Genomic DNA, 25,816 nt, shown 5'->3' with positions numbered 1-25,816 from the left:
TAATGACAGCTTGGGTCCTATGTTGGAACGACTGAGATGTGGTCTAGGCTTGGCAGGAAGTCGTGCAGAGGGCCATTAGTACCATTTCCCACAGAAGTCAGAGGAAAGAGCGGTACACCTGAGCTACTTGAACGCCATCCTGGCTTTATTACTGACCAAGTGCAGGCGTTGCATCAGGAAGGTTGAGGATTCAGTTCCACTCTGCTCTGCTGGCCTCAATGTGCTCATCTCTAAAATGGAACTAATCTGCTGTAACTAGAAGCCTCAAAGGCTGTGTCGTGACACAAGTTAGGAGTTTATTTCCCTTACACAGCGACAAGTCCAGAGGTCAGTGAGCAGCTCTGAGTGGGTGAAGCACCCTGCTGGTGGGTCCCTGTTGGATCCTTGCCGTTTTCAGCCAGCAGGAAGGAAGGCAGGGCCATGTCGCTGGCAGGTTATAAAGGTATGACAGAATTTGTCCCTGTTACTTCTCATATCCCATTAGGCAGAAGATGAAATTGGAAGTGTAGTCTTTAGCTGGGGGACTCTGTGTCTGACTGAAAACACTTTTAAATAGAAAGTGGGTCTCGTGATGAGATCCCCAAGGAGCGGTGACACTGACTGCACCTCCAGTTGTTTTGATATAACTGGTGGTCATGTACGGCCCACCTGTGGCACCTAAGAGATCCCTCCCTGAATTCACAAGGCACCTCTCTCTGCCCACCCAGGAGCTGGTGAAGATTCTGCACAAGACACTGGAGGCTGCCCAGCAAGAGAAGAGGGCCTCCAGCGCCTACCTGATGGCGGCTGGGGACAAGGACCGGCTGGAGCTGGTGCGGCACAAGGTGCGGCAGATCGCGGAGCTGAGCAGCCGTGTGAAGGCCCTGGAGCAGGAGCGCGAGAGCCTGGCGCAGACGGCGAGCCTGCGGGAGCAGCAGACGCAGGAGCTGCGGCAGCACATGCAGGAGCTGCAGCAGCAGGTGAAGCTGCTCCTGGACAAGAACCAGGCCAAGCAGCAGGTCATCTGCAAGCTGTCCGAGGAGGTCACCCGGGACTTCATGAACCCTCCCAGCCAGCCCCCTGCACCCTCAGATGCAGCCGACAGGGACGTGCTGAGCCAGCAGGAGAAGATGGAGCACCTAAAGGTAGGTCCCCTCTCTCCAGGCCCTGCCAGCTCTCTCCCTGGTCTCCAGATAACCCTTCATTCTGGAATATTCACTTGAAATAATTGTTAGCAGAAATATGGCCATACTGTTCTTCACTTTCTCAACCAGAGTTCCCAGCATAACTAAACGTTTTCATGATGCCTTGGGCTGAAAAACTGAAAGTCTATCAATATTCAAATCAGAGATAAAAGGACACAAGATTCTGGACTCTGGAATAGCTAAGCCTGGACTGGGCCTGCTCGGCCTCCGTGAGTGCCACCCTGCTGCCCTCAGGAACCTGTGGCTGTCGGTCAGTCCTCCCTGCAGGGCTGCGCACAGCACAGGAGGTGGCTGGCTGGTGGCTACTAACAGGCATCACCATTGCTCCTGTTCTGAGATGGATCGCTGTGTGCCAACTCCTGTCCTAAGTGACTCGTTTGTGTCATGTCATTTAATCCTCATTCAGACCACCCCCTATAGCTGTCACTTTTATGGTCCCCAGTTCACACACAAAAACACCTGAGCTGAGAAAAGTTAGGTAGTATTCCCAGGGTCATTTGTTAAGGAATGGGGGAGCTGGAGTGGGGTCGGAGTGCTGACCGGCTGGTCTGCTGTGCTGTCTCCCCACCTCTCTGTCCCTCCAAGCTTCTGCTACCTTCCCTGTCCCGCCCTTCCTTCTCTTCTTCCCTCCTGGATTCCTCCCTGCCAAAGCCGTAGGCGGATAGTCATGGGCCCCACTGTGGCTGGCAGCAGCTTCCTAACCAGGAGAAGTCTTTACCTGGGCTCTGCCTTTCACAACCACACAAATTGATGTACACGTAACCATAGGAACGCTCGCGCTGCTGTATCCGAGAACCACTGTGGACATGGAAGAAGGAAGCAGGAAGCTTTGAGAAACCAGTGAGCAATGCAGTACCATGGTCATGGCACACGAGGCTTTGAACTAAGGCTTGGGTTTGAATCCTGACCTGGTGCTAGCTATGTGACCTAGGGTGGCTTATCTCACCTTTTTATGAAATCAGCTAGATTTTTATTCTCACAGAATTATTAGAATGATATAGAATATAAAATAAAACCCAAATTCTATCCCCTTTTCTTTTAACAGATTCTGAAAACCATAAAATACTCTCTGAATTTCTTTCTCCTTATTTAGTCTGAAATTAGGAGGTGTGTGTTATTCCGTTTTGTTTGAGTGTGTTGTTATTGTTGTTAGGGGCTATCAAGTCATACTACCTAATTGCCCTTAATACTTCAGTGGAGTTAACTGGTCACTTAATATTTTCCTGTTTAAATAGCTATATTTGATCCTAAAAGTTTTGACAGACATAATTTAGATATATTGCTGTTCTGTCTATTTCAATATTTGGAGGTATTATAATTGTTACAGTGCTGTTAAATTTATTATGTATAATTGTTATTTTCAATAGCTAGAAACCTCCTTTGTTTCCTTCTTGAAGCAGTAAAAAAAAAGCCGCGTCCATCAGATTTCTTTCCTAAAACACCCTAGCTGATGGTTTTCCTCTTTATTTCTACTGTTGTCCACTGTTCAACATCCAGTAGAGCAGCACAGGATCAGGGAAGGTTTAACTAGATGCTTCCAGACTGCTTAGAGATTGTAATTAATCAGAGCTTCTGTGCTGAAGTGTGAATTTACATTCAGAAATTTAAATTTATTGGTGAATCCTAATATTAATGGACTCTGGACATCTGAGTCACAGTAGCCAGATTCACATTTGTAGATAATCCCTGGACTCCCAGTGTTTTGTGCTACATACAAATGGTTGCATGTGCTGAGTTATTTTTTTCAGCCTTTAGTTTTCTGATCTAGGGGGGAAAAAAATTAAACCTCCCCCCCAAAAAAAAACACCCCAAATGTGTGGCTGTCAGGTTTGTTCTGGCTCTGCCCACCAGGGGTTACTGAGTCCAGCGGCTCCGTAGGGCCTTCGTGGCTGGAGTCTGGTGGGGTAGTCCATAGGGGGCTGTACTGTTAACCCAAGGACAGTGCTTCTCTGGCACTTAGAATCCACCAGCCAAAGAAGGAAGAAGGACTCAGTCTCCTTCCTTGTGATTGACAGCCTCAGAAACCCTCCGAAGAGCCAGCGAGGAGTCATTTCCAACTGAACGGCAGTGCTGCTGCCATTGAATCCACTGCAACTGTAGCAGCCCTATGCACAAGGGATCCGAGCCCTGCCCTACCCTGTGCCTTCCTCACCGACTCTGATACACCAGAGCCCACTGTTACAGTCACTGTGGCAGTCCAGCTACCTGGAAGCTTCCTCTCTTATACTAACCCTTCACCTTTCCCAGCAAAATACCCTTTTCCAAGCACTGGTCCCTCCTAGCAAGGTGCCCAAAATATGTGAGAGGAGGCTTCACCATCCTTGCCTCTAAGGAGGACCCGGTTACACTTTATCCAAGACATGAGTGGAGTTGATTCTTTATGGAAGCAGCTCACTTGGCCTCTCTTCTGCGTCTCTGCTGAATGTGTTCAAACCACTGACCTTTCACTGTTAACCTAGTATAAGCAGGAACCCGCCAGAAATCCAATGTTTCTAGATTTGGGAAGTTTGTGTTGCCGACTTACCCCATGAGTTCTGGTGGCTTAGTGGTAAGGAGCTGTGCTGCCATCCCAAAGGCACATGGTTTGAATTCACTAGCTGCGCCATAGGGAGAAGGATGGCCAATCTCCTCCCATGCGGTTAAACTACCTCTGAAAATCCACAGGAGGGTCAGCTATGAGTCAGTTGTGACTCACTGGTACACAATACAACAATAACACTTGTCCCGTGAGTGAGGACACCTAGCTGTAAGGAAAAGCCCTCTTGAGAATAGACTCACTCACCTCTTGACAATCAGAGCTGGGAAAACTGTTCCTCTGGTTTGCCCTGTGTTTACAGATAAGGACTGCCAGATGCAGAGGGAAAGGACTGACAGAGGGTCCCCCTCATGAGCAGTGGGGCCACGGGGAGAACCACGGCTTCCTGCTCTGCTTCCCCCTCCCCTCTCCGCCACCCCCCAGCACCAGGGGTAGTTCAGGAATGTTCCATCAGAAAGCTCTCTTCCGCCCTGGCCTTGTCATCTGCCTCCTTCTCAGGTACCCAAAGGGCTAGTCCAGGGATGTTCTGTCAGCTCTCCTCCTGCCCTGGCCTAGTCTTCCTCTTTCTTTGGTCCCCAGCTGACAACTGCTTGTGGCTTTTCTTTTCTCTGAGGTCTCTCTTTTTCCTCCCTACAGTCCTGAGCCAAGAGGAGCGCTCCAGGTAGGGAAACAAGTGGGCTGGGAAGGGGATTTCCCAAGCAGTAGCCCCACCCGCCCCTCTGCTGCTCTGCTGTCCTCCCATCTTTGAGGTCTGTGCCTTCCTGCTTGCATTCAGCTAGAAACCACAATGAACAGCCTTCAAGCTTGGGTACTAGAGTGTTGGCATCTGGTAGATTCCAGTAGGGAAGAAGCTGAGGTTGTCTAGGCAGTAGATGCAGTACCTAGAGCTCGACTTAAGACTCAAGTCCCTGGGCTCACATCCCAGCGCTGCCTTGTCCTAGGTGATCTGGTGCCAGGTGCTGACCCTTGGGAACCTCGTCTGTGTGAGAGGACATTCCTTTTAGGGTTACTGGGAGCAGTAAGTGAGACATTGTGTTCTGTAGGGGGCAGGGAATGGACACATATTATGGGTTTGAAGAATATTACTGGTGGTAGTGCAGGGAGTCTGCCCTGTCTGTGTGTAAGCATTTAAATCTCCAGGCATTAATGTGGGAGATTGTCATAGGAATGAGGGAGCGGCCCTGGAAATCCTGATGTTTATAGAAGATCAGTCCTGGTTCTGTAAATGGGGGGCTCGTTACCAGTCCCACCATCCCCTTCCACATCAAGACAGCTCTTCCCCGTGAGCACGATGCGTGGGGACAGGGAGGGAAACAGGCATCGACTTCCTTAGAAGAATCACTAGTACTCACCATAGCGCTTCTGAGACACCAGAAGACTGGATTAGATCCTGGGCAAAGATGTGGGTGGGAAGGAAGGCCTAGGAAACAAGGCTGTGATCTCTCTATGTTCAGGCCCAGAGGCTAGAGCAAGAGCCAGCAGAGAGCATGCTCAGATTGAGACAATCTTCCAGCCTAGACACAGTCAAGAAGACAAAAACAGGGTGAGGTCAGAGTGAGGGAGCTATTGAGAGCCCCGTGGAGGGGTGAGCGGCACATGATGAGGTCAGCCTGGAGTGTGCATTTCCAGCTGCAGGAGCCCCGGAGTGTCAGCCATGGAGATGGAGGGCGCACACCTGAGCTGGGCGGGCCATCTGGATGGTCTGATCATCTCCATCAGAGTGAATACCCACCCAAGAAGTCATGCTCCTGGGACCTGCCCCGCCCCGCCCCGCCCCTGGGGCCTGCCCCGCCCTGATGATGGAGTGCCACAGCTACATGCTGTGCTCTTTATGCCCAGACCAATCGGAGCCCACCTGAGGTCTTCCCTGCATGGCATCTGTCACACTCACAGATAGCCCAGTGCCTTTTCTTGAGTGCCAGAGAACAAACATGAGTTTCAGCTGATAAATGCTAGAGAATGGCTCCTTACAGCTGTGAGCGTGTGTTGCACGTTTGAATGACTGGGTTGCTCCATCCCAGCAGAAAGGAGTGGAGAGCTGTTGCTGGAACTGGGCCTTTCCTGAGGTGCAGGTCATGACCGTGAACTTCTCCACACCTTGTGTGTCCCGGGCTCTCACTCCCTCCACTGGACAAGTTGGAGTGGGAAAACACTAGGTTCAGGGACATCATCACAGAGACATTTATTATAAAGAAAAACCAAACTGAAAATGGCTAGGGCGTGAATCAGAAAACAACAGAGAAAAAAATCATCTATATGAGACCAAAAGGTCAGCATTAACCCCAAAGCAAAAATAGGAAAGTAAAATGCAAGCCCATGGCTAGATAAAGAAACTAGAATGGCAACAGAACAAGCAGAATAGATATAATGAGAACGCTGACTTAGTGTGAAAAATAGAAATAATATCACTGGGAAATATGTGTAGAAATTGTTAAAGGGGAAGATCATTTTCTGTGTAAACCTTTACCAAACATATAATAAAAATATTATTTAAAAGAAAACAAACACCAATGCTGGATACCAAGTTAAACACATCAATACTTAAAAAAACATACTGGAAAGATTATAACTATGCTATACTCACCCAATAAAATAATTATTAGGCATTAAAGACAATTATTGAGAAATTTAGGAAGCAGCATAGAAAAATATTTGCAAAGCGGTCCTAAGTGAAAAGTCTTTCACCCCAAACTGCCTCAAATTGCAAGTGTACATGTTTGCTTTAAAAACAAACAGTATTTGAAACAGTATTTGAAACTTGCTGTTTCATTTATTGTGCCTGATGTTCTCACATGTTACCTCGTTTCACCTCTCAGCCTCCCAGTAAAGTGGTTGATATTTCCCCCTTTTACAGGTAAGGAAACTGAGGATCAGGGCAGAACAATGACTGCCCAGCACCAGGGCTTGGACTCCTGGTCTCATATTCTTTCTCCCCATTACACTGGGATCAAGACTAGAGAAGGCAGTCAGGGTTGGGTTTTTGGTAGTTGAGTTTGCTTGGGTTTTTTTTTTCCTTTTAAACTTCCTTTTCTGTTGTCATTATTGAAAATTGCTGAAGGAAGTGTGGCAGATTGTTTAGGGACCAGGAAAATGTTCATAATGTGACTCATAGAATGATCTTGTTTCCTCCTCCCCAGGATGACATGGAAGCTTACCGGACCCAGAACCGCTTCCTCAACTCTGAGATCCATCAGGTCACAAAGATCTGGAGAACGGTGGCTGAGAAGGAGAAGGTCCTACTGACGAAGGTGAGAGCCCAGAGCTAGGTCCTGCCATCTCCACTCCCAGCCCGTAGGTCCCAGCCCTGTCTCACAGCACTGTCACACTGTCTCATTTTCACTCTGCTCTTCTGCACTGAGCTCTCTATGAGCAAAGTCTGTGTCAGCATCCACTCTTCTCCAATCCCTGCCATCTGGCTGGTTGAGTCATCTCTGAACACAGTATCACTGGGCACCAATGCACAGGGGCACTGAGACAAGTAAACTCAAGTGCTGCCTAGAGAGGCCACAGACAGTTCTTTAGGGGTCTAAAGTGGGGAAGAGAAGTCAGGGAAGTCCTCCTGGCAAAGGTGGTTTTTCATCTAAGCCCTACAGATGAGTTGGCGTTATCCAAGCAGTGACAAAAAGCATCGAGAAGTCCTCAGTGGGATTTGTGGTTTGAAAAAACTGCTGTGGCTTCCCCACAGAGGGGGGACTTGGACAGTTTGGGCTAGAACATAGGGAGCTTGGCAAGCTGTGGCAGGATCCCTGAATCCCTGGAAAGGGTGTTGGGGATGGCACTCAGGAGGCAGCCCTGGAGATGGAGGGAAGCAGGCGGGCACAAGGTGGAACAGCTGGGAGAAGAGGCATGGAGGCTGGCTCGTAGTTGGTGCTGTCATACTGGTGACGTGCCTGCACTGCCACCTCAGGTGACAGGAGCCAGAACCGCTTGGGCCACAGCAGCACTTAGGCAGCTGATGTTTCCATCCCAGCCAACAAAGAAGGACTGGAGGCTTGGAGAGGTTCCCTTACCCCCAGCAACACCTTAACCATGTTAGAACACAGGAGGCTGAGGCCAGGGGAGCATTGCCGACAAAAGCTGAATGTACATGAAGCCGAGGGTGGGAGTAGTGCAGTCAGCGGGGCAGGAAGAGCCTGTGTCGCAGAACAGGGCACAAGGGCAGTGTTCAGAGCCGAGTGTTCAGCCCAGGCCACTGCCCCGTAGACCTCTCCCAGGTTGTGCTGTGGCCCAGCACCCTGCAAAAGGCTTTACACACCTTAGCTTGCCTGATGCTCCCAGAACCCTGAGGTAGTCTGCACAATCCCCATTTTTCCAGGAAGGAAGTTAAGGTGAGAGAGGTTAAGTACTTACCACAGGCCACCCAGCTAGCAGGGGGCTGGACCAGAGCAGGACTGCAGGTCACACAAGAGCTACTCCCTGCCCTCTCTCAACCCCTTTCCTCTGAACCCAGCCTCAGCCTGGTGCCCTCTTGCCTGGAGTCCCTCTGTCTTGCTCTGGGAGTGGGGAGAGGACGGGTGATGAGAGCTGGAGGAAGAGCTATCAGGCCTCAGTCCTGCAGGGCATTTCCAGCCCAACCAGCTGGCTTGACCAGCCACACCCTTTCTCCTGCAGTGTGCCTACCTCCAAGCCAAGAACTGCCAGCTGGAGAGCAAGTACCTGACAGGGCTGCGGAGGCTGCAGGAGGCCATGGGGAACGAGGCCAGCAAGGGCTCGGAGCTGCTAGGGCAGCTCATCCAGGAGGCACTGCAGTGGGAGGCCAGTGAGGCCGTGGCTGACAGCGTGGGGCTGAGCCCCATCAGGTGAGCCCAGCAGTGGTGGTTGTTCCATAGGACCTCAGGGGCCCTGCTGCCATTACAGCATCTCCTTAGCATCTCTGCTCAAATAAGCCAGTGTGAATCAGCCAAACCAAAAATCAGACCCACCCCCATCAAATCAGGAGAGATGGGAAGAAACTGCCCCTCAATCTCCCATGGAGTTACTGGTGGATTTGAACCTCTAGGCTTTTGGTTAGTGGCATAATACATAACCAATTATGCCACTCAACTGAAAAAAACTCATCTCACGGCCATCATGTCAGACCACCTCATAGCTGACCCTCCAGTGGGTTTCCAGACACCGTAAATTGCACAAAAAGAGACTGCACATCTTTCTTTCTTGGAGCAACTGGTGGATTTGAACTACTTGTTTTTGGGTTAGTAGCATAAGTCCTCACCGAATAGACCAGCAGAGCTTCCTTATACCCCTAGAGGAGGCTCATGTGAGCCCCATTTATAGCTGAGGAGGAGGAGCAGGGCCAGAGGAGGCAGCCCCTTGCCCAAGGCCAGAACGCACACTGGTTCAGCAGGACATGGCCTAACTCAGAGCCTGTGTGTTCTACTGCCGCAGTGGCCTCCCACAGGTGCTCGTCAGAGAAAGGGCAGTGAAGACAACAGGCAAGCCACTTGGGAAAGTAGATACAGTTGAAGGGCTGGGGCTGGGGTGCCAGGAGCTCACGCTCTGGAGCCAGCTTCAGATCTTGGACAGGCCCCACTGGCTCTCTCTAAGCCTGTTAGCCTCCAAAAAGTATGGGCTGTGACCTGTACTTTACAGAATGATTAAGAGTCAGTGAGACAGCACTTGCCTGACACAGAGCAGAAAACAGTAAGTATCAGTGACGTGGAAGTCCATCTGGAAGGGGTCCCCAGCGCTCTCATTTCTATATGCCTGTGGTGCTCTCTGTTCCCTATCGCTGCTTCTGTATGAACAGTACAGGACTCCTTAGTCCAAAGGCTGCATATAATCATAAAAGGACCCTCTATATGCGCATAGAAATCAGATGAGCACCCACTGGCTACCAGGTACTACCCAGGCCCCCCGAGAATCTTCACTGAGTCTTCAGGAGACAGTACAAAAATTCCTATGCCCATTACACAGAAGAGTAAACTGAGATTCTAAGAACTGACATGACCTACTCAGAGCTGCATGGCTAATCTGCAGTGAATCAAGGGCAGAGATTAGGCCTCATGAGCTGGGAGCCCTTGCCCAGGGTCCCTTTCTGCTGACCCTGGTGTCCCTGTCCAGGAGAGCGTCCTGCGAGTCATTCTAACATGAGCATTTTCTGACAGTGAGTATGATGAGTACGGCTTCCTGGCGGTGCCTGACTATGAGGTAGAAGACCTGAAGCTGCTGGCCAAGATCCAGGTGCTGGAGGTCCGCTCCCATCACCTGCTGGCTCACGAGGAGCAGCTGCTGCGCGAGCGCTGGGCTGCCCTGGGGGAGCTCACCCCCTCCGCTGAGCTCAAGCAGCTCCTGCGGGCAGGTGTGCCCCCAGAGCACCGGCCACGGGTCTGGAGGTGGCTTGTCCATCTCCGCGTGCAGCACCTGCAGGTCCCTGGCCACTATCAGAAGCTGCTGAGCCAGAGCCAGGCCTGTGAGCACCTTGCTGCCCGCCAGATCGAGCTGGACCTGAACCGTACCTTCCCCAACAACAAGCACTTCACCTGTCCCACCTCCAACTTCCCCGACAAGCTCCGCCGGGTGCTGCTGGCCTTCTCTTGGCAGAACCCCACCATCGGCTACTGCCAGGGACTGAACAGGTGAGCCACTGTCCATCCAGCAAGGGCCCAGCTTTAACCCTGGCAGAGAACACTCTCTACGCCTTGTCTCTTGGGAGTATGCCAACAGCCCAGAGAAGTGGGCTCTGGAGGCTACATCCCACTAGACAGGTAGGATCAGGTGGGTGAAAGGACATATTTGGGGCAGGGATGGGCCTCCACCCTGAGTTCATGAACTCCTAGTCCCAGGCCCTGTCCTTTGACGAGCGCTCCAGGGGGTGTCACCACCATCGGAAGCCTGAGAACGGCCCCTTGGAGTGTGTCATGTACAGCTCTGCTCATTGACTGCTGTGATGGTCAGGGATTGTTCTCTCAAAAGTAGTAGGAGCCCATTCAGAGGAGCCCAAGGCAAAGGGAAATTGTAAATGGTCCATGGGAGCTTACAAAATCCAGGAAAGGAAGACAGAGCTGGAGACAGATGGTCCTTGGGATCCACAGCATCTGCTCCCTCCAGCATGGTCACAGCTCTGCACAGCCCAGGGAGGCTGTTCACGCATGTTCTCTGCGGGGCTGTTCAGCTGTCCTCGAACTTCCCAGTCTATGTCCTTTTCCTAGACTTCTTCCTTCTCTTAGCAGACCAGTCTCTCTGTCCCTTCATTCTGTGGCAGTTAAGGACAGTTTGTTGTGTTGTGTTGGTGTTAGATGCCTCCAAGTTGCTCCACCTCCTAGCAATCCTGTGGACAGCAGCAAAGCTCTGGCCGAACCCAACCCGTCCTCATAGTCCCTGCTTTGTTTAAGCCCACACGTGTCATGGAGGCTGTCAGAATAGAAAGTCTCCAAGTCTTGGTTCTTTCAGGCCTAGGCCCACCATTTCAATCCTAAATTCCCTCGAAGAGGAATCTGATCGGTCTGACTTAGGTTAGCTCTCCACTCTGGTCTAATCTATGGGGACCAGAAGATTCGGGATAGAATGGATCAGATCACCAGAAAACCCCACCCCTCTGATCCCTGCCGAGCCAGAAGCTGACATCATCTCAGATATTTCCCACAGCAGATTTTGACTCAGTTTCATTTAAAAGGGTTTGAGCCAACTCAAGGCAGACTGACACAAGCCCTTCTTTTTAGCCCAGAAGAGGCAGCATGTGGCACTTATTTAACATAATGAATATGCAAAGTGTCCTTACTCAAGTATGAATGGTCCCCAAAGATAGTTCTTTTTGATATTTTATTTCCAGCCTAAAATTGGATTGGAATTAAGCATTTATATGTACAATTACTGAAAATTCTGAGTTACAGCACAATAGTGCCTCTCAGTCTAAGAAAGTATATTCCGATTCCATGCTAATCTAAGCATATGTTCCAATTTCATGCTGCTGTATTTGCTACAGGTGACTTCTGTGGAAATGTATCCATTCGTACATTCATTCCTTCACAGCTGAGCAAAAAGCCTGCAGGGCATACCTCATGTTACCATCTTTCGCAGATACTGCTTTTTTCACGGATTGCATGTTTGTGGCAACCCTGCATCAAGCAAGTGTATTGGTGCATTTATCCAACATCACATGCACACTTTGTGTCTGTGCTGCATTTTGTTAATTCTCACAGTAATTCATATCTTTCATCATGTTATAGTTACAGTACACTGAAGAGGCTACAATACAGTGGGAACATAGATTTCTGTGCACTGGGAAACCAGGACATTTGAGTGGTTCACTTCATTACAATATTTACTTTTTTGCAGTCCCTGGAAGCAAACCCATACTATCTTTGAGGTATCTCTGTGTGTGTTTCATCTGTGTGAACATGTTGTCATTGTTAAGTGTCATCAAGTTAAGTGTGACTGATAGCAACCCTTTGAACGACAGATCTGAACCCTGTCCTATCCTTCACATCCTCACAGTGAATCTCTGACACAGTTGAGCCCGTTGCTGCAGTCACTGAGCCAATCCACTTCATCGAGGGTCTTCCTCTCTTTCATCAACTCGTCCTTCGCCTTTCCAAGCAGAATATCCCTCTCCATGGGATAGCCCCTCCTAGCAACATGCCCAAAGTATGTGAGACAAGCTTCATCATCTTTGCCTCCAAGGAGCACTCTGGCTGCACCTTCTCCAAGACATATCTGTCTGTTCTTTTGGCAGTCCATGGGATACTCATGCTCTTCTTCAACACCACAGTTCAAAGGCATCAATTCTTCTGTTATCTTTATTCATTATCCAGCACTCACATGCATAGCAAGTAATTAAATATGATAAAATCCAAAAGGAGGTAAGATTACATAGCACTTTTTTAAATAAATAGTTTTGGAAGGGACTGAAATCTTTGAGATTAATATAAACTGTTGTTCATTTTTGCATTTCATATAGAAGACACTTAATGAGACCACTCCAAAATGTGAGGTGCTTTACCCACGTGACCTCATTTAATCTTCCTGGAAATGCACCAAGGTGGGCGTCAGTGCTCCCGACATACATTTGAGGCAAGAGAAGGTGCTAGAGGCTAAGAGACCAGCTCAGTACCTCACACACGTGGCAAGAAGTTGGAAGTCATGAATCTAATCTGATATCCGTGTGTTAGTGCTTTGGGGTCCAGTCTCTGCTAAAAGGCAGGAAAAGCTGCCCTGTAGCAGGAGGAGTCCTTAGATGGACCTCCTAGGAAATGCATGCACCCCTAAGTGGACAGAGGTAACCGAGGTGCAGAAGGGGCTAGGGGAACTACTGAAACCAAGAGAGTGGAAGATAAACCAAAAGCGTGTTTTTGTTTTTTCTGAATGTTTTTATTTTAATGTATGTGTGTATGCAAATATAATTGTGATGCAGGGAGATACATTGTTTTAAATAGAAAGGTTTGGTTTTTTTTTTGTACCCTCAAGTTGGAGCCAACTCACAGCTGACTCTCCAGCAGGTTTTCAGAGGCTGTAAATTGCATGGGAGGAGATTGCCTATCTTTCTGCCACGGAGCAGCTGGTGGGTTCAAGCCAAGTGTCTTTGGGTTAGCAGTGCAATTCCTAAGCCTGTTAAAAGTGGAAGTTGTAATGCTTTCTTTAGAAAGCCAGAATAAGAGACATAGCATTATAAAGAGGATTGGGGCTGGGAGTGGGGGAAAAGTAGGTAATTGTGCAGTAGTCAATGAATATAAAAAATTTTAAAAGTGAACTGGGGAGGGGGAAGGGGCAAAATGCACAACAGTAAATGAGAGAAAATCTAACTTATGTGTAAATGTTAAAATCAAAATGGAAATAAAATTTCATTTAAAAGCAGGGAGAAAAGTGCAACAATGAATGAATGGAAATCCAAAATTTCCGTAAATTTTTATTAAAATTAATAAGAAAAAAAAGAGAAAAAAGAAGAAGAAACTCAATTTTAAAAGGCTGTTAAAGGGAGCTCTGGTGGCCTAGTGGCAAGAAACTGCACTGCCATCCCAGAGGTATGCGGTTCGAATCCACCAGATGCTCTGCTGGAAAAGGAGGGGCAATATCCTCCTTTACCAGTTAGATCTGATTTGATGGTCACATATGAAAAATAAAAAAAATTTTTTTACAAAGCCGTTAAACATGAGCCTGTTATTTCCTTACGCCACCTAGTGGCGTCTGTTAGAACTCCATGGATGTCTCAATAGATTGTTTCTAAGGCAGTAAAATCCAGCCCTTTTGGAGGATGAGAGAGTCCACAGCAATCATTTAATGCTGGTCTTTAGGGGGGGAATTAATACTATACCCCTTTGGTGGCAGTGTAGTCTGTAGGGATTTGTGCTTCCAACCCAAAGGCCGGCACATCTCCGGTAGTTCAAATCCACCAGCTGCACTGAGGGGAATCGATGGGCCACTTTACAGCCTCTGAAAACCTGGTGAAAAGTCAGCTGTGAGCCGGTCCATCTCAACAGCAACAGCTCCCTAAAAAGTATTTTCTGATCTCCTCAATATAAGAGTGTCTTAAGTGTAATTTGTTCTTTCTCTCTCTGACTTCAGTTGTGTCTCCCTCAAGGGTCTCCTTTGCAGGCCTGTTTGGGCCCGAATGCCTTTAGTTGGAGTCCAGCTGAAGCTCCAAGCCCTGTTGGGCACCCACGGCGTAGCTCACTGGCCTTTTAATGTGTGCAAAACTCTGGCAATCGATTCTTGAGATGAGCGCATTCTGAGACTCACACACACACAAAAAAAAATGAGGTGGGGCGAGTCCCAGGCTGGACTTGAGGCTGCATTCTGTTTTCACCCGATCCGTGTGAACTTGAGCTAGTTGCTTGCTTTCCAAACTTGTATGGACCAGGAATGAGCCTGAGAGAGCAGCTGCCTCTATCGCTGTCTGGAGAGTTACTGAGGCAGCCTTTGGGCTCTTTCAGTGAGAGGGAATGCCATGAACAGTTAGTTACGTCTACCTTGGCCATGGGTACAGGAGTGGTGGCGAGTATACCACCTATGTGCTGTCCTTGAACTAAATGGCCTTTGAGCCCCACACCCTCTGAGAGGACAGTGTCATATTATTTCCCAGGAACCTGTGATTAATCCCCTTTCCATCTACTCAGGCCAGATTCAGGATCTGAACAGATATTTGAGCCAGAATAAGGCAAAACTCTTTCCCAATGTACTTGTGAGGGAGAAGAAATACTTTATTATTTTTGCAAATCACACTGTTTCTAAAAGAGGTTGAAACCTCAGACGAGGTTAGAGGTTATGAATCTACTCTAGTAAGATGACAGAGAACTATAAACATCTGGACAAATGTGCTCTTCAAACGCTCTGAACTTCAAATTCAGAGTCTGAGGCTTTACATGCTGTAAGGTACATGTCCTTAAGTGTGTCTGCAGCTGGTGGTTCACCTGGACCTCAGCAGTGTGCTGCCTGGAGGAGAGCCACGGCCACACTGGGCACCCTGAGCTCGAGTCACAGGGCTTGTTTCTCCAGGATTTCACAAAGGTTTTACCAGGATGGTGCACATCCTGAAACTCTAAGAGGGGACTACACTGTGTTCTCTAGGCACCTTTGAATCTGGAACCTGTGCTCACCCAGCATCTTGAGAGACCAGTAGTGCATGGACGATAGCAAACATTAAGATGAGGATAGATCACATTTATAAAGAGCTCACAACATGCCAGGCACTGGGCTGGGGCCCCATGTTCACTCTGTTCATGCTGATAACATGGATTATTCTAGGATCCTGAGTTTCAGAGAGGTTAAATGGCTTGCCCAGAATCACCAGTAGGAAACACTAGGACCAGGATTCATACCAAGGTAGTGTGATTCCAGAGTGCCTGCTCTGAAACAACCCCCATTTTACATTGAGATGAGACATGGAGGCCCTGGATATCACCCAAGTAGTCACACACACACACATACCCCCCAGTGGGGTGTACATCTCACAGCAGGGACAGGAACACTGGTCACTTCAGGCCTCCCTCTTGCCCCGCAGGCTGGCGGCCATTGCTCTGTTGGTCCTGGACGAGGAGGAGAGCGCCTTCTGGTGCCTGGTGGCCATTGTGGAGACCATCATGCCAGCTGACTACTACAGCAAGACACTGACGGCGTCCCAGGTGAGTAGGCAGGGAATGGAGCGGGACCTGTTGGTCCCGAGTTGTTTTCACAAATAAGTAGACTTAGAAGTCCAGGGTTCTTTCAGGCCTCCGTTTTCCTTTTGAAAAAGAGGGAGAGTCAGTAAAAGAGGAAGGCTCAACCAGGTGGATTGACACAGAGACTGCAGCGATGGGCTCAAGTGTGTCAGAGATGATGATGGCAGAGGATAAGATCTGTTGTTTATGGGGTCACTACGAGTCGTACTTGATGGCACCTAGCAACCACCACCACCTTGGTTCTGGCGTGCTGAGGGCCTCTAGAACTGTGAGAGTGGGGCCCATCAGATAAGCCTCTGTACAGGCAGTCCCCAAGTTATGAATAACGTCCAACTTATGCACAACTTCTACTTGCCCTACCCCGCTGCTGTCTGTCCACTCAATTCCAACTCTTAGCAACCTTCCACCAGGTTTCCAAGGCTGTAAGTCTTCATGAAAGACTACTACCCCTCTTTCTCTTGAGATGTGGGTGGTAGATCTGAACCCTTGACCTTTCTGTTAGCAGCCTAGCAGGTACACACTACACCAGGACTCCTCTACTTGCCCTTTACTGCTGTATAAATCTGCCACCCGTCTTCACTTTCCATTCTGCTGCCTCACCCCTACCGCACCTAATTCTTGTAGGTCAAGGTCTCTACGCTACAGAGAGGCCACCCCAAGGAAACTTACTCACTTTCCACCCTGTACACCAAGTCTGGTGGTGCTGGGAGCAAAACTCCGTAAGGAGCTGTGCCTCTAACCCAAAGGCAGCGCCCCTCTAGCTGGTCATGCCTATTAGTGACTCCAAGGAAGAGAGATGGATCGTTTCCTTCTGTGTGATTTACAACTTCTCAAAAACCCAGTCCACAATCCTCTATGAGTCCCATCTTGACAGCAATGAGTAAGTGGCCCGTTGCTTCCCTCCTCGTCCTTTTCTCCTGCCCTAGTGCATTGTCAGGGCCATCTTTTATCTAAGGTCAAGGTTCAGGTGTGGAGTGGAGGAGAGTGATCAGGGCTGCCGACCCTGGAATCACCAGCAGATAGTAGTAAGTCAGTGAGGGATTGTGTTTGGCTGCACAGAAAGGAAAATCCAATTTAATAGCAGCTTCAGTGGAAATTCTTTTTCTCAGGTTGTTCACAAAGCATCCCAGAGCCCCTCTGTGCCATCAGGAACCAGACTTCTGGCTCTCAGCTCTGCCCTCTTGGCATGTGTCTGTCATCCTGGGCCATCTCACCTCCTGGTCACAAATGGTTAAACCTCCAGCACTATGGCCATAGACAGGCTGGGGAAAGAGACTGGGTGAAAGGCAGGAGGCACATGCCGGCTAAGCTGACTCCCTTCCAAGTTAGCTTTCTCTCATGCAGCAATTTCTCCTCACATCTTAGCGCTACAGCTAGTTCAACATGGCTACTGCTAGTCACAAGTCATGCTGGGATAGGTATCATCTTTTTTTCTTCCTATGACTTAACATCTTTGAAATGAAAGTATGAAGCACATTCAGGGTTTTAATTTTTTTCACTATTGTCTATTATGGAAAACTTCAAACATGCAAGAAATAGGGAAAATAGCATAGTAAAACCTGCCAAAAGCAGGACTCAGTATAAGGAAGAAAACTGTCAGCGAAGGAAAATTCAAATATTTTTCATTAACAGAAAATTTATCAAAGGCTGAAGTGAAAAACTTGCAAAACCTAGAAAAGCAAGGTTATCCCACCCAGCTCCAGCTCTCACAGGCTTCACTATATGATGAGCCTCTATGATCCATCGCCTAGTTTTCTTGTTGTGTTGGGGTTTCTCCCCCCAATTATGGTTATTTATTAGGGAAGTCAAAAGGTTATAATTCAGGTTGACAGCAGGATACAATGGCCTAGTCAGCATCACAGAGTTTTAATAACTCAACACCTAGCCAGTCTTATTTCAGCTCAATTCCTGCCCGCTACTTCTCCTCGAATGATCTTGAAGTTTATCTCGGGCGCTGTATAAGTTCATCTGTGAATCCTTCAGTGGCCATCACTGGGTCAATGAATGACGTGCTTTATGACCGATCTAGACACTTGACCTTCACAGCTGGCCTGGGGCTCTGGGTAAGGAAGGAGGGAGAGGAGCTGCTGGGTGTTTGTCACAGCTGAGGGAGAGGCTTTAGAAGCCTGCAGTCCAGCAAAGGAAAAGCAAAAAGAGACTAAGATGAGGTCATCCCCGAGGTAAAGGAACACCACAGTAAAGCCAAAGAGCCAATGACGGAGTTACAGACAGGGTCAAGTGAGAGAGAGAGTGGTCACGCGGACAGCCCTGGCAGCCAGAAGACCTCCAATGTGCAGCATGATCCCCAGCATCTTCCCCCTGTGTGCCAGGCAGAAAGAAGGTGTAGAGGAGCAGATACAAAGTACCCCTTATGTTCCCCAGAGCCTTTGAGCACAAGACTAATTTCTTTTTTTTTCTATAATTATATTTTATTAATTTTCATAAACATTTACAGAGATTTTGGGTTTCCACTCATTCATTGTTGCACTATTCTCTCTACCCTCCTCCCAGTTTGTTCTTGTCCAAATGCCACAGTGCTTGTCAAAGCCAGTTTTGATTAATCTTCTTTGTCAGTGTGTCCTTTGCCATTCCCTATCACTCCTCCCTGAGAGAGACTTCACCCTGAAGACTAATTTCTTTACTAAAGGCTGTTTGCCTTGAGAAGCCAACACTCCCCTGGCTGGGAACTTGCCAGCCAATAGACCTCCTTTTGAAAGTCTGATCGTTCCTGTGCAGAAAGTTGCCCACCTGGGTGAGGGCAGCTGCAGAGTAATGTCTCAGTGCACAGTGCACTGTCTCCCAGCAGCCTGGGGTCCAGCTTGTCCACTGGACAGGGCAGGACACACTCAGCAGCTTCAGGACTGGGTCAGCTGACGGTGGGAAGGAGGTGGCCCCTTTCCCGCAGTGACAGGTGACCGGCCCTCTCACTGGCTCAGGTGGACCAGCGGGTACTCCAGGACCTCCTCTCAGAGAAGCTGCCCCGGCTGATGGCCCACCTCGGGCAGCATCACGTGGACCTCTCCCTCATCACCTTCAACTGGTTCCTTGTGATCTTCGTGGACAGCCTCATCAGTGACATCTTCCTACGGGTCTGGGATGCCCTCCTGTATGAGGGAACCAAGGTAAGGTAATGCCGAGAGGGACCTCTGCCCTGCCCTGGGAAGGGAGGCAGCATTTCCCTCTCAGGGCTGTGGAGGGCAGTCCTGAGCACCGCTTTGTGAACTGTAAAGTGCCTGGACTCACACGGGAACATGGTGGAACTCCTCGGAAGGTTGCTTCCTCAGGTTGGGGAGCCCCGCCCAGAAGACAGCATGAGCCTGACCAGGGATCACATCACCATTTCATCCATTGCTCCCCAGTCACCTGGGCTCTTCCTCTGATTTACACTGAGCCCTGAACCAGGAGGCTGGAGCTGAGGTCTGGGCCAGCTCTGCCACTGACCTTGCTGGGAGACCCTGGACAGGCCCTTCCCAGTGTCCCAGCCCATGTTCCACTGCTTAATAATGCTCCTTATGGCTACAGGGCACCTCGCACCTGCTACTTCCTTAGCTTCCTGCCCAAGTTCCATGTAAAGACATGGTTTTATCCCTACTGGGTCCAGCTGGGACACCTCACTTAGATCCCCCCAATTCCAAGCTCAATGCTTACCCACCCCCTTGAGTACCCCAGTGATCTGCCCTAACCCCCCCTGCTAATTGCCAGCCCCCATACCTGCCTGAGCCCCCACTCTGCTCCCCAGGTGGTGTTCCGCTACGCCCTGGCCATCTTCAAGTACAAGGAGGAGGAGATCCTGAGGCTGCAGGACAGCCTGGAGATCTACCAGTACCTGCGCCTCTTCACCAAGACCATTTGCAACAGCCGGTGAGAATCTACCACCACCTCCCGCCCAACCCTCCCCCTGCCCCCAAACACGTGGCTCAGACTCAACACAAAGGCTGCTACGTGGAGGCTTATTAGTTACGCTGATCCCCCATCACAGCCAAGAACCCCTTAGGGAAGCCACTGCCTTGGTGGTCCTGCTGCCTCTGACATGCACGTGAGGGCTCTGTGCACTTTCACTTCTCGATGCCCCCATCCTCATCTGCCTCCCATATCAGTATCCTATGATACTACCAAACAGAACTGTCTGAGTTTCTCGAATAATTCTCACCTCTGGATTTTGATCCTCATGATTCCTTCTGATTAAGTCTTCCTTACCTGCCTCTCAAAGCCTTGTCTTACTGGTCAGGCTCCCTTCCCTTCCTGGGGTGGGCTCCCTGCTTCCAAGAGCTTCCTCTGCTTCAGTGCTTAGCACCCTAAGTGGTATTTGGGGCTGGAAGGTGTTCTCCCTCTGGGGTGGAGGCAGGGCTCTGGCCACGTCCATGGGGGTCCTCAACCACAGGGGGTCTGGGAAGGCAGGGTGGACGAGGCTAGGTGGGACACTGCTCCAGCTGACCACCCTCCCCCAGGAAGCTGACGAACATCGCCTTCAATGACATGAACCCCTTCCGGATGAAGCAGCTGCAACAGCTACGCACAGCCCACCGAGAGCGGCTGGAGGCTGAGCTCCAGAAGCTGGAGCGACTCAAAGCCGAGTACTTGAAGAACCAGGCCTCCAGGGACCGAGCAGCACCCAAGAGCTGCATGAGTGAGGATGAAGGCGAGGGGGACGCAGAGGCCTGATGAGGCCCCTGGCCTCCCCGGAGCACTTTCTCACACTTGGCTGGCAGGTCCACAGACGGCAGGCATGGGTGGGCCAGCCACTCGAGCCTTCTCACCAGCACTCGGGGTGAGCTCCTTCCCCCTCTGGACCACAGGCTCCCCAGCGGGACACTGTCTGCTGAGACATTTGTTGAGTTACCTCTTCTTGGACACGTACCTACGGGTCACGCTTTGCCAGCTCTCCCACAAAGCACTTTATTACTCAGGTCAGCACGAGTGCTGTCTTTATAGGATATCCTTGACAATTCTCTAAGTTATATAAAACATGAAAACATTGGAAATCGTTGGCAAGTTTTGGAACTTCAGTAGTTCTTCACAGGTGGCCCTGGGCCACCAGTGTGTCCCACCACAGGGCCTCCCCCACTCAGAACATCTGTGGCTGCTGTTTCTGTGGGCATTTCTGCAGGACCATCCCTTTTCTTAGTTTCCAAGGAGCAAGGCCCTGACTTTTTAGGGTCTCTTTCTTTCTGAGCAGGAAGCTCTGGTGCCTTAGTGGTAAGGAGTTGTACTGCCAACCCAAGGGCAGGTGGTTTGAATCCACCAGCTGCTCTGCCAGGGAAAGATGGGCAGTCACCTACCATGCAGTTAACTGCCTCTGAAGACCCACTGAAGGGTCAGCTATGAGGCGGTTCCAACTCAACAATATGTGACAACAGCAGCTCTCTCTGAGTGGGACCAGTGCTAGCTGGGGTTCTGTGCCAGACCTGGCTTCCTGAGTACCTAAGGCGCCTGTTATCCAAACCTGCTCCTCTGCCCTTCTTTCTGCTGTAGCCTATTATGGGGGCTCCCACGGAGAGGAACTTTGTGTGGGATTAGGAATCAGCTACTGTGTTCAGTTCTCCCACCATCAACCAGAGTTTTACAGGCCCTCTGAGCAGTAGGTGGTTGAGAGGATGGTGAGAACATTGCTGCAGCCTGTGGCCAACTCATTGCCAACATACTAAAGCACCCACTGGCATTTTGATTCCAGGTCCTTCTTCAGCACATAGGCTCCTCCCAGGCCTGCAGGGAGTCAAGGTTGCACCAGTGATTTGGGGACCATTTCTCCAAGTCTTACAACTTTATCCCTAACATGCTGCCCATCTGGGTTAAAATCTCTCTCTCTCTCTCTCTCTCTCTTTCCCTCTTTTCCCCCTCCCTTCTTCCCTCCCTCCTGGTCTCCCCTCCTAGGGAGTTCTGGTAGTGCAGCCCTCTGGGAGTTGTGCTGCTAACCCAAAAGTCAGCCGTGCCCCTCAGTTGGTTTGAGGCCACCAGTGGCTCCAACGAGGAAGGAAGCTGGACAAGCTGGGCAATCTCGTCCTGACTCAGAAACCCAGCAAAGGCTCAGCTGGGAGTTTGTTCCGATTCCATGAGCGAAGAGCGAGCAATCTCCCTCCTGCCTTTTCTCTCCCCTCCTGTTCCCCTCCTGGGGGCTGAAGTTAAGAGAAAAGTAGAAAGGTTTGAAACACCACTTCCCCCCTCACTCCTTCAAGGTCCACAGAAGAAAAGACCTGGTAATCCATTCCTGTAAGATGCAACTCCATTCAACGCACTGCTGTCCAATCAGAACTGATGTATAGTTGACCTTCCCGTGGGTTTTCAGAGGCTGTAAGTCACACGGGGGGAGACTGCCCATCTTTCTCACACCACTGGTGGATTCACACCATCAGACAGGCGTCCCCTTTGGGTTAACGGTGCTGCCTCCTCTCCCATGCGATTTCCTGCTTCTGAAACCCTCGGGAGGCTCAGCTGTGAGTTGGTTCCAAGGCGATGGCACACCAACAGCATCATTAGGCAGAGCTCCCGATCCTATAAGGTTACTATGCATCAGATTGACGGGGCAGCACACAAAACCTTCTCTTCCTCTGCAGCCCTCCTTCGCTTCCCCTCTCTCTTACCCCCCAATAGGCAGAAGTGGGTTACAAGGCTCCTTCCTTCCCCCATGGGCTGTGGAGTGCTTTGCAGTTGACCCAACCTAGTGGCTTCAGAATCCCCTGAGTAGCTATGTCCCATGCCATTGCCAGAGCCTTGTGTTCATAGCCTGTTCCGGGGTCTGGGTGGCCTGATAGAGCAGGGAACCCCAGGACAGTGAGGACTGCCATCTCCTTCCTCCAGGACACTTCTCAGGCCAGGCCAGGTTCTCAGAGGGGGAACCGAGGCTCAGAAGTTAATAGCCTGCGATGACAGGACACGCAGCCACTGAAATCACACTGCAAAGCCAAGAGGGGCACCTCCCAGTCCCGTCCCCCCCCCCACCCCCCCGTGGGATCCTGAAGCGCCTCCCTCAAGGACTGGAGAAGGTGGACTGACAGAGGCTCAGGGTTGGTGGTTAGCTGATGGAGGAAGCTCCCAGGCAAAGAAAACTGGGAGGAAATTTAATTGCTGCCCAAAGAAAGCGGCACGTGGTGCCACGGGAGGATGTGGCAGGGACTGGTTAGAGGAGGGATCACACCCCAAGAAAATCGGAGGCTGCCTGAAGCTGTGGCTGCTCTCTGGGAGCCTGAGCCCACCACAGCCCCCAGTGTCTCCTGGAGGGTGTTTGGGGCCCACCCCTGGTGTCAGGTTCCTGGCCCAGCATCACAGCTGTTGCTCCATCCCCAGGGGCCTTCCCTGGCAGGGGATCTGATCCCTCCCAGCCCCACCTGCCCACTCCAGGGAGGGAAGCTCATGCTCAAAACATCCCTCCCGCAGGAACAAGGCCTTTTTAGACGTGGACCCCCAGGCAGAGGGGAAAGGCCATCCTCCTCGGGGAGTCTATGAGCAGGCCACATTCCATGGGATTAGAGGACAAGTCACAAGAGGAAAAAGGACTGTGGGGGGCACTTTGGAGGGTCTCCCCTACTGAATGTGCAGAGGTGTGCAGGCAAGGTTGAGTGAGAAAGTGGGCGGGGACAGAGATATTGAGATTAGGGCCCACTTTAGACAGAAGGAAACTTCAAAGGCTGGCTCCAGGCCTCCTATACAAAGCCTCGCCTATCTGACCCCTTATTAGCTCAAAGACCCACCCCTTATCCAGTACTGGAGGGTCACATAGTACCAAAAGGTCCATGGGAGGTAGGAGGATGAACTCCTAGTGTTCTTACGCACATACTCATGCTAGTCATGTGTGAAGCATCCACCCACATACGGCAGATTAAACAGCCGGGCATGGTGCTGCATCCGAAAGGAGAAGCCCATCCCAGTCGGTGAGAGAGGATGGCAGACAGGCCCGGCAGCGTGGCTGCCTAATTAGGGACCCCTTGACAAGTTGTCTGATCTGGATTTCCCTCCTCACATGGAAGACAAGCAGGGGATTGTCCTCACATGAGACACTGCTGATGAATCCTATTCCCCCTTCATTCCTTTCCACACACTCAGCAGCCCGTGAAGGGTCCTGGGGTGTGATTAAAGGAGCCTCCAAGCCCCTCCATCCATACGCACATGGCCCCCAGAAAGGGCCCTATGAAACCAGTCTTTCCCTAGACACAGTCTCAGCCACCATATTATAGGATCGGGAGATGCAAGTGCAAGGCATCTCCATGGGAAAGCTTACTAAAGGAGCGGGTGCTGGGCCTAGAAGGATGATGGGGCTAGACTGAAGAGTTCTTGGTAGAAGGGACATGTGTTCAAAGGCACAGACGTATGCGAGTGCAGGGTGAGTGGCATGGTGGGGGAAGAGGCCCTGGGAGACTGGCCACCAGAGCTCCCTAGATAAATGAAGATACTCTGAAGACAGCCTTGGAAAGGTTATGGTACCCTGACCCTAGTTCAAAAATAAAAACACCATAAGACCATGAGTATAAGGACCTCCAACAGTAGTTTTGTCTATAGGTTTTTGAAACACCAACCAACCAACTCTTTGGTGCAGGTGCCTGAAGCATGTGCCTGGTCGTGTGCTGGGCAGATCAGTCAGTTGGAAACTTTGGGGGTCATAACTTTGGGCTATAGGCAGGCACAGTTCTCGACAGGCAAGTGGCCCAGTAAACAGTGAGTGAAAAATCACAGGTAAGAGCCCCAAGAACCCCACCACTCAGAGCTTCAATTTTCCCCTCTGCAAAGGGAGAATAAACCAGACTCAAACGCACTGTCCAGTTGATTCTGACCCGTGCAATCCTCCATCTGGTTTCTGAGGCTGTGATCTTTACCAAGACTGCCCGTCTCTTGCCTTAAGCAGCTGGTGGATTTCAAAGGCTCTCCTTTTGATTGAGTTCTGGGCAAGAAGCTGTAGTGCAATCTGGAAAGCATGCGGAATGCACTAGCCACCTGAGCTCTGAATTGAGGATAACTGTAGTTTAACAAAAAGCAAGATCAAGTGAAATAAAATACGTAAACTCCGCGGGAGAAGGATGGGCAATCTCCTCTGTGCAATTAACTGCCTCTGAAAACCCACTGGAGGGTCAGCTATGGGTCAGTTCTGACTCTATGTTATACAACAGAACAGGTATATAGTAAGGGAGTTCTAGTGGCCTACTGGTAAGAAGCAATCCCTAAATCAAGTGGTTCAAATCCAGCTGCTCTAGGGAACAAGATGGACTACTTCCTTCTTTCCTGCTATTAACTACCTCTGAAAACCAGCTGGAGGGTCGGATTCAACTGTACACAACAACAGTACATGTAAGGGAGCTGTGGCGGCCCAGTGGCAAGGACTTGCGTGATGCCAAGTCAAAGGTGCTCCGTTCGAGTCACTGGCTTCTCCGCAGGAGAAAGATGGGCAGACTCTCTTTTCAGAAGAGGTGGAGTGGTGAGGGGTGGCTGTGAACTTGACCTTGGGAACAATACTGCCAGGCCTGGGGTTGAATCATTAGCTCTTCAAACTTGAGTTACTTAACCTGTCAGTGCCTCAGCCTCTATGAGGGAAAGGGAGGTAATGCTTGCAGGTAGAATAGTACCTGGTACATAATGAGCACTAGATAAACTGCACAGGTTTGCCAAAGGCTGGACCTGATCTCAAGAGGCGGCGGCAAGAGCGGGCAGCGGCGCCCCCTCCTGGCTGCCGAGAGAAGGGACCCCTCCCAGACGCCAGGGTCCTTGAGTTCGCGTCTCTAGAACGCTGCTCCCGAGCTAGGTTCCAGCGCGCGCCCCTTTCCCAAATGGCATGATTTAATCGGATTCACAAAAATCCCGTGACACAGAAGGCAACTGCCATTTCACCGAGGGGAAAGTGCGGATCCGGGAGGTTGAGACCCTTGGCCCAGGCCACGCAGTGAGGGAGCAGCGGGACGTAGTAGCCTGACTATCCCCAGCCTCCGCCCTGGCGCGGGGTAGCGTGCCCTGATCCCCGCGGCGTGTGCGCGCCTGGCCAGCGAGCGTGTGCGCGCCCGAGACCAGCCCGTGGGCCCGGCGCGCGG

At 50.4% G+C, this 25,816-nt stretch overlaps 1 protein-coding gene across 1 annotated transcript in view; it reads left to right on the top strand.

The window, feature by feature from the left end:
* The window catches only part of TBC1D2 (TBC1 domain family, member 2), a 61,105-nt gene extending 40,634 nt beyond the window's left edge, over positions 1–20,471 (top strand). Inside the window, exons 6-13 of the mRNA XM_006886966.1 lie at positions 708–1,124; positions 6,858–6,968; positions 8,332–8,519; positions 9,825–10,295; positions 15,653–15,773; positions 18,746–18,931; positions 19,549–19,670; positions 20,258–20,471. Of these exons, the coding sequence (XP_006887028.1) occupies positions 708–1,124; positions 6,858–6,968; positions 8,332–8,519; positions 9,825–10,295; positions 15,653–15,773; positions 18,746–18,931; positions 19,549–19,670; positions 20,258–20,471 (1,830 nt within the window). The remainder of the gene's footprint in view (positions 1–707; positions 1,125–6,857; positions 6,969–8,331; positions 8,520–9,824; positions 10,296–15,652; positions 15,774–18,745; positions 18,932–19,548; positions 19,671–20,257) is intronic.
* Positions 20,472–25,816: the final 5,345 nt, after the last annotated feature.

The sequence above is a fragment of the Elephantulus edwardii genome, unplaced genomic scaffold (genome assembly GCF_000299155.1).
Source record: "Elephantulus edwardii isolate Elephantulus edwardi_28Jun2011 unplaced genomic scaffold, EleEdw1.0 scaffold00052, whole genome shotgun sequence".
NCBI classification, from domain to species: domain Eukaryota; kingdom Metazoa; phylum Chordata; class Mammalia; order Macroscelidea; family Macroscelididae; genus Elephantulus; species Elephantulus edwardii.
Note: the sequence above shows the minus strand (reverse complement) of the source record. Positions and strands in the feature narration are given on the sequence as shown.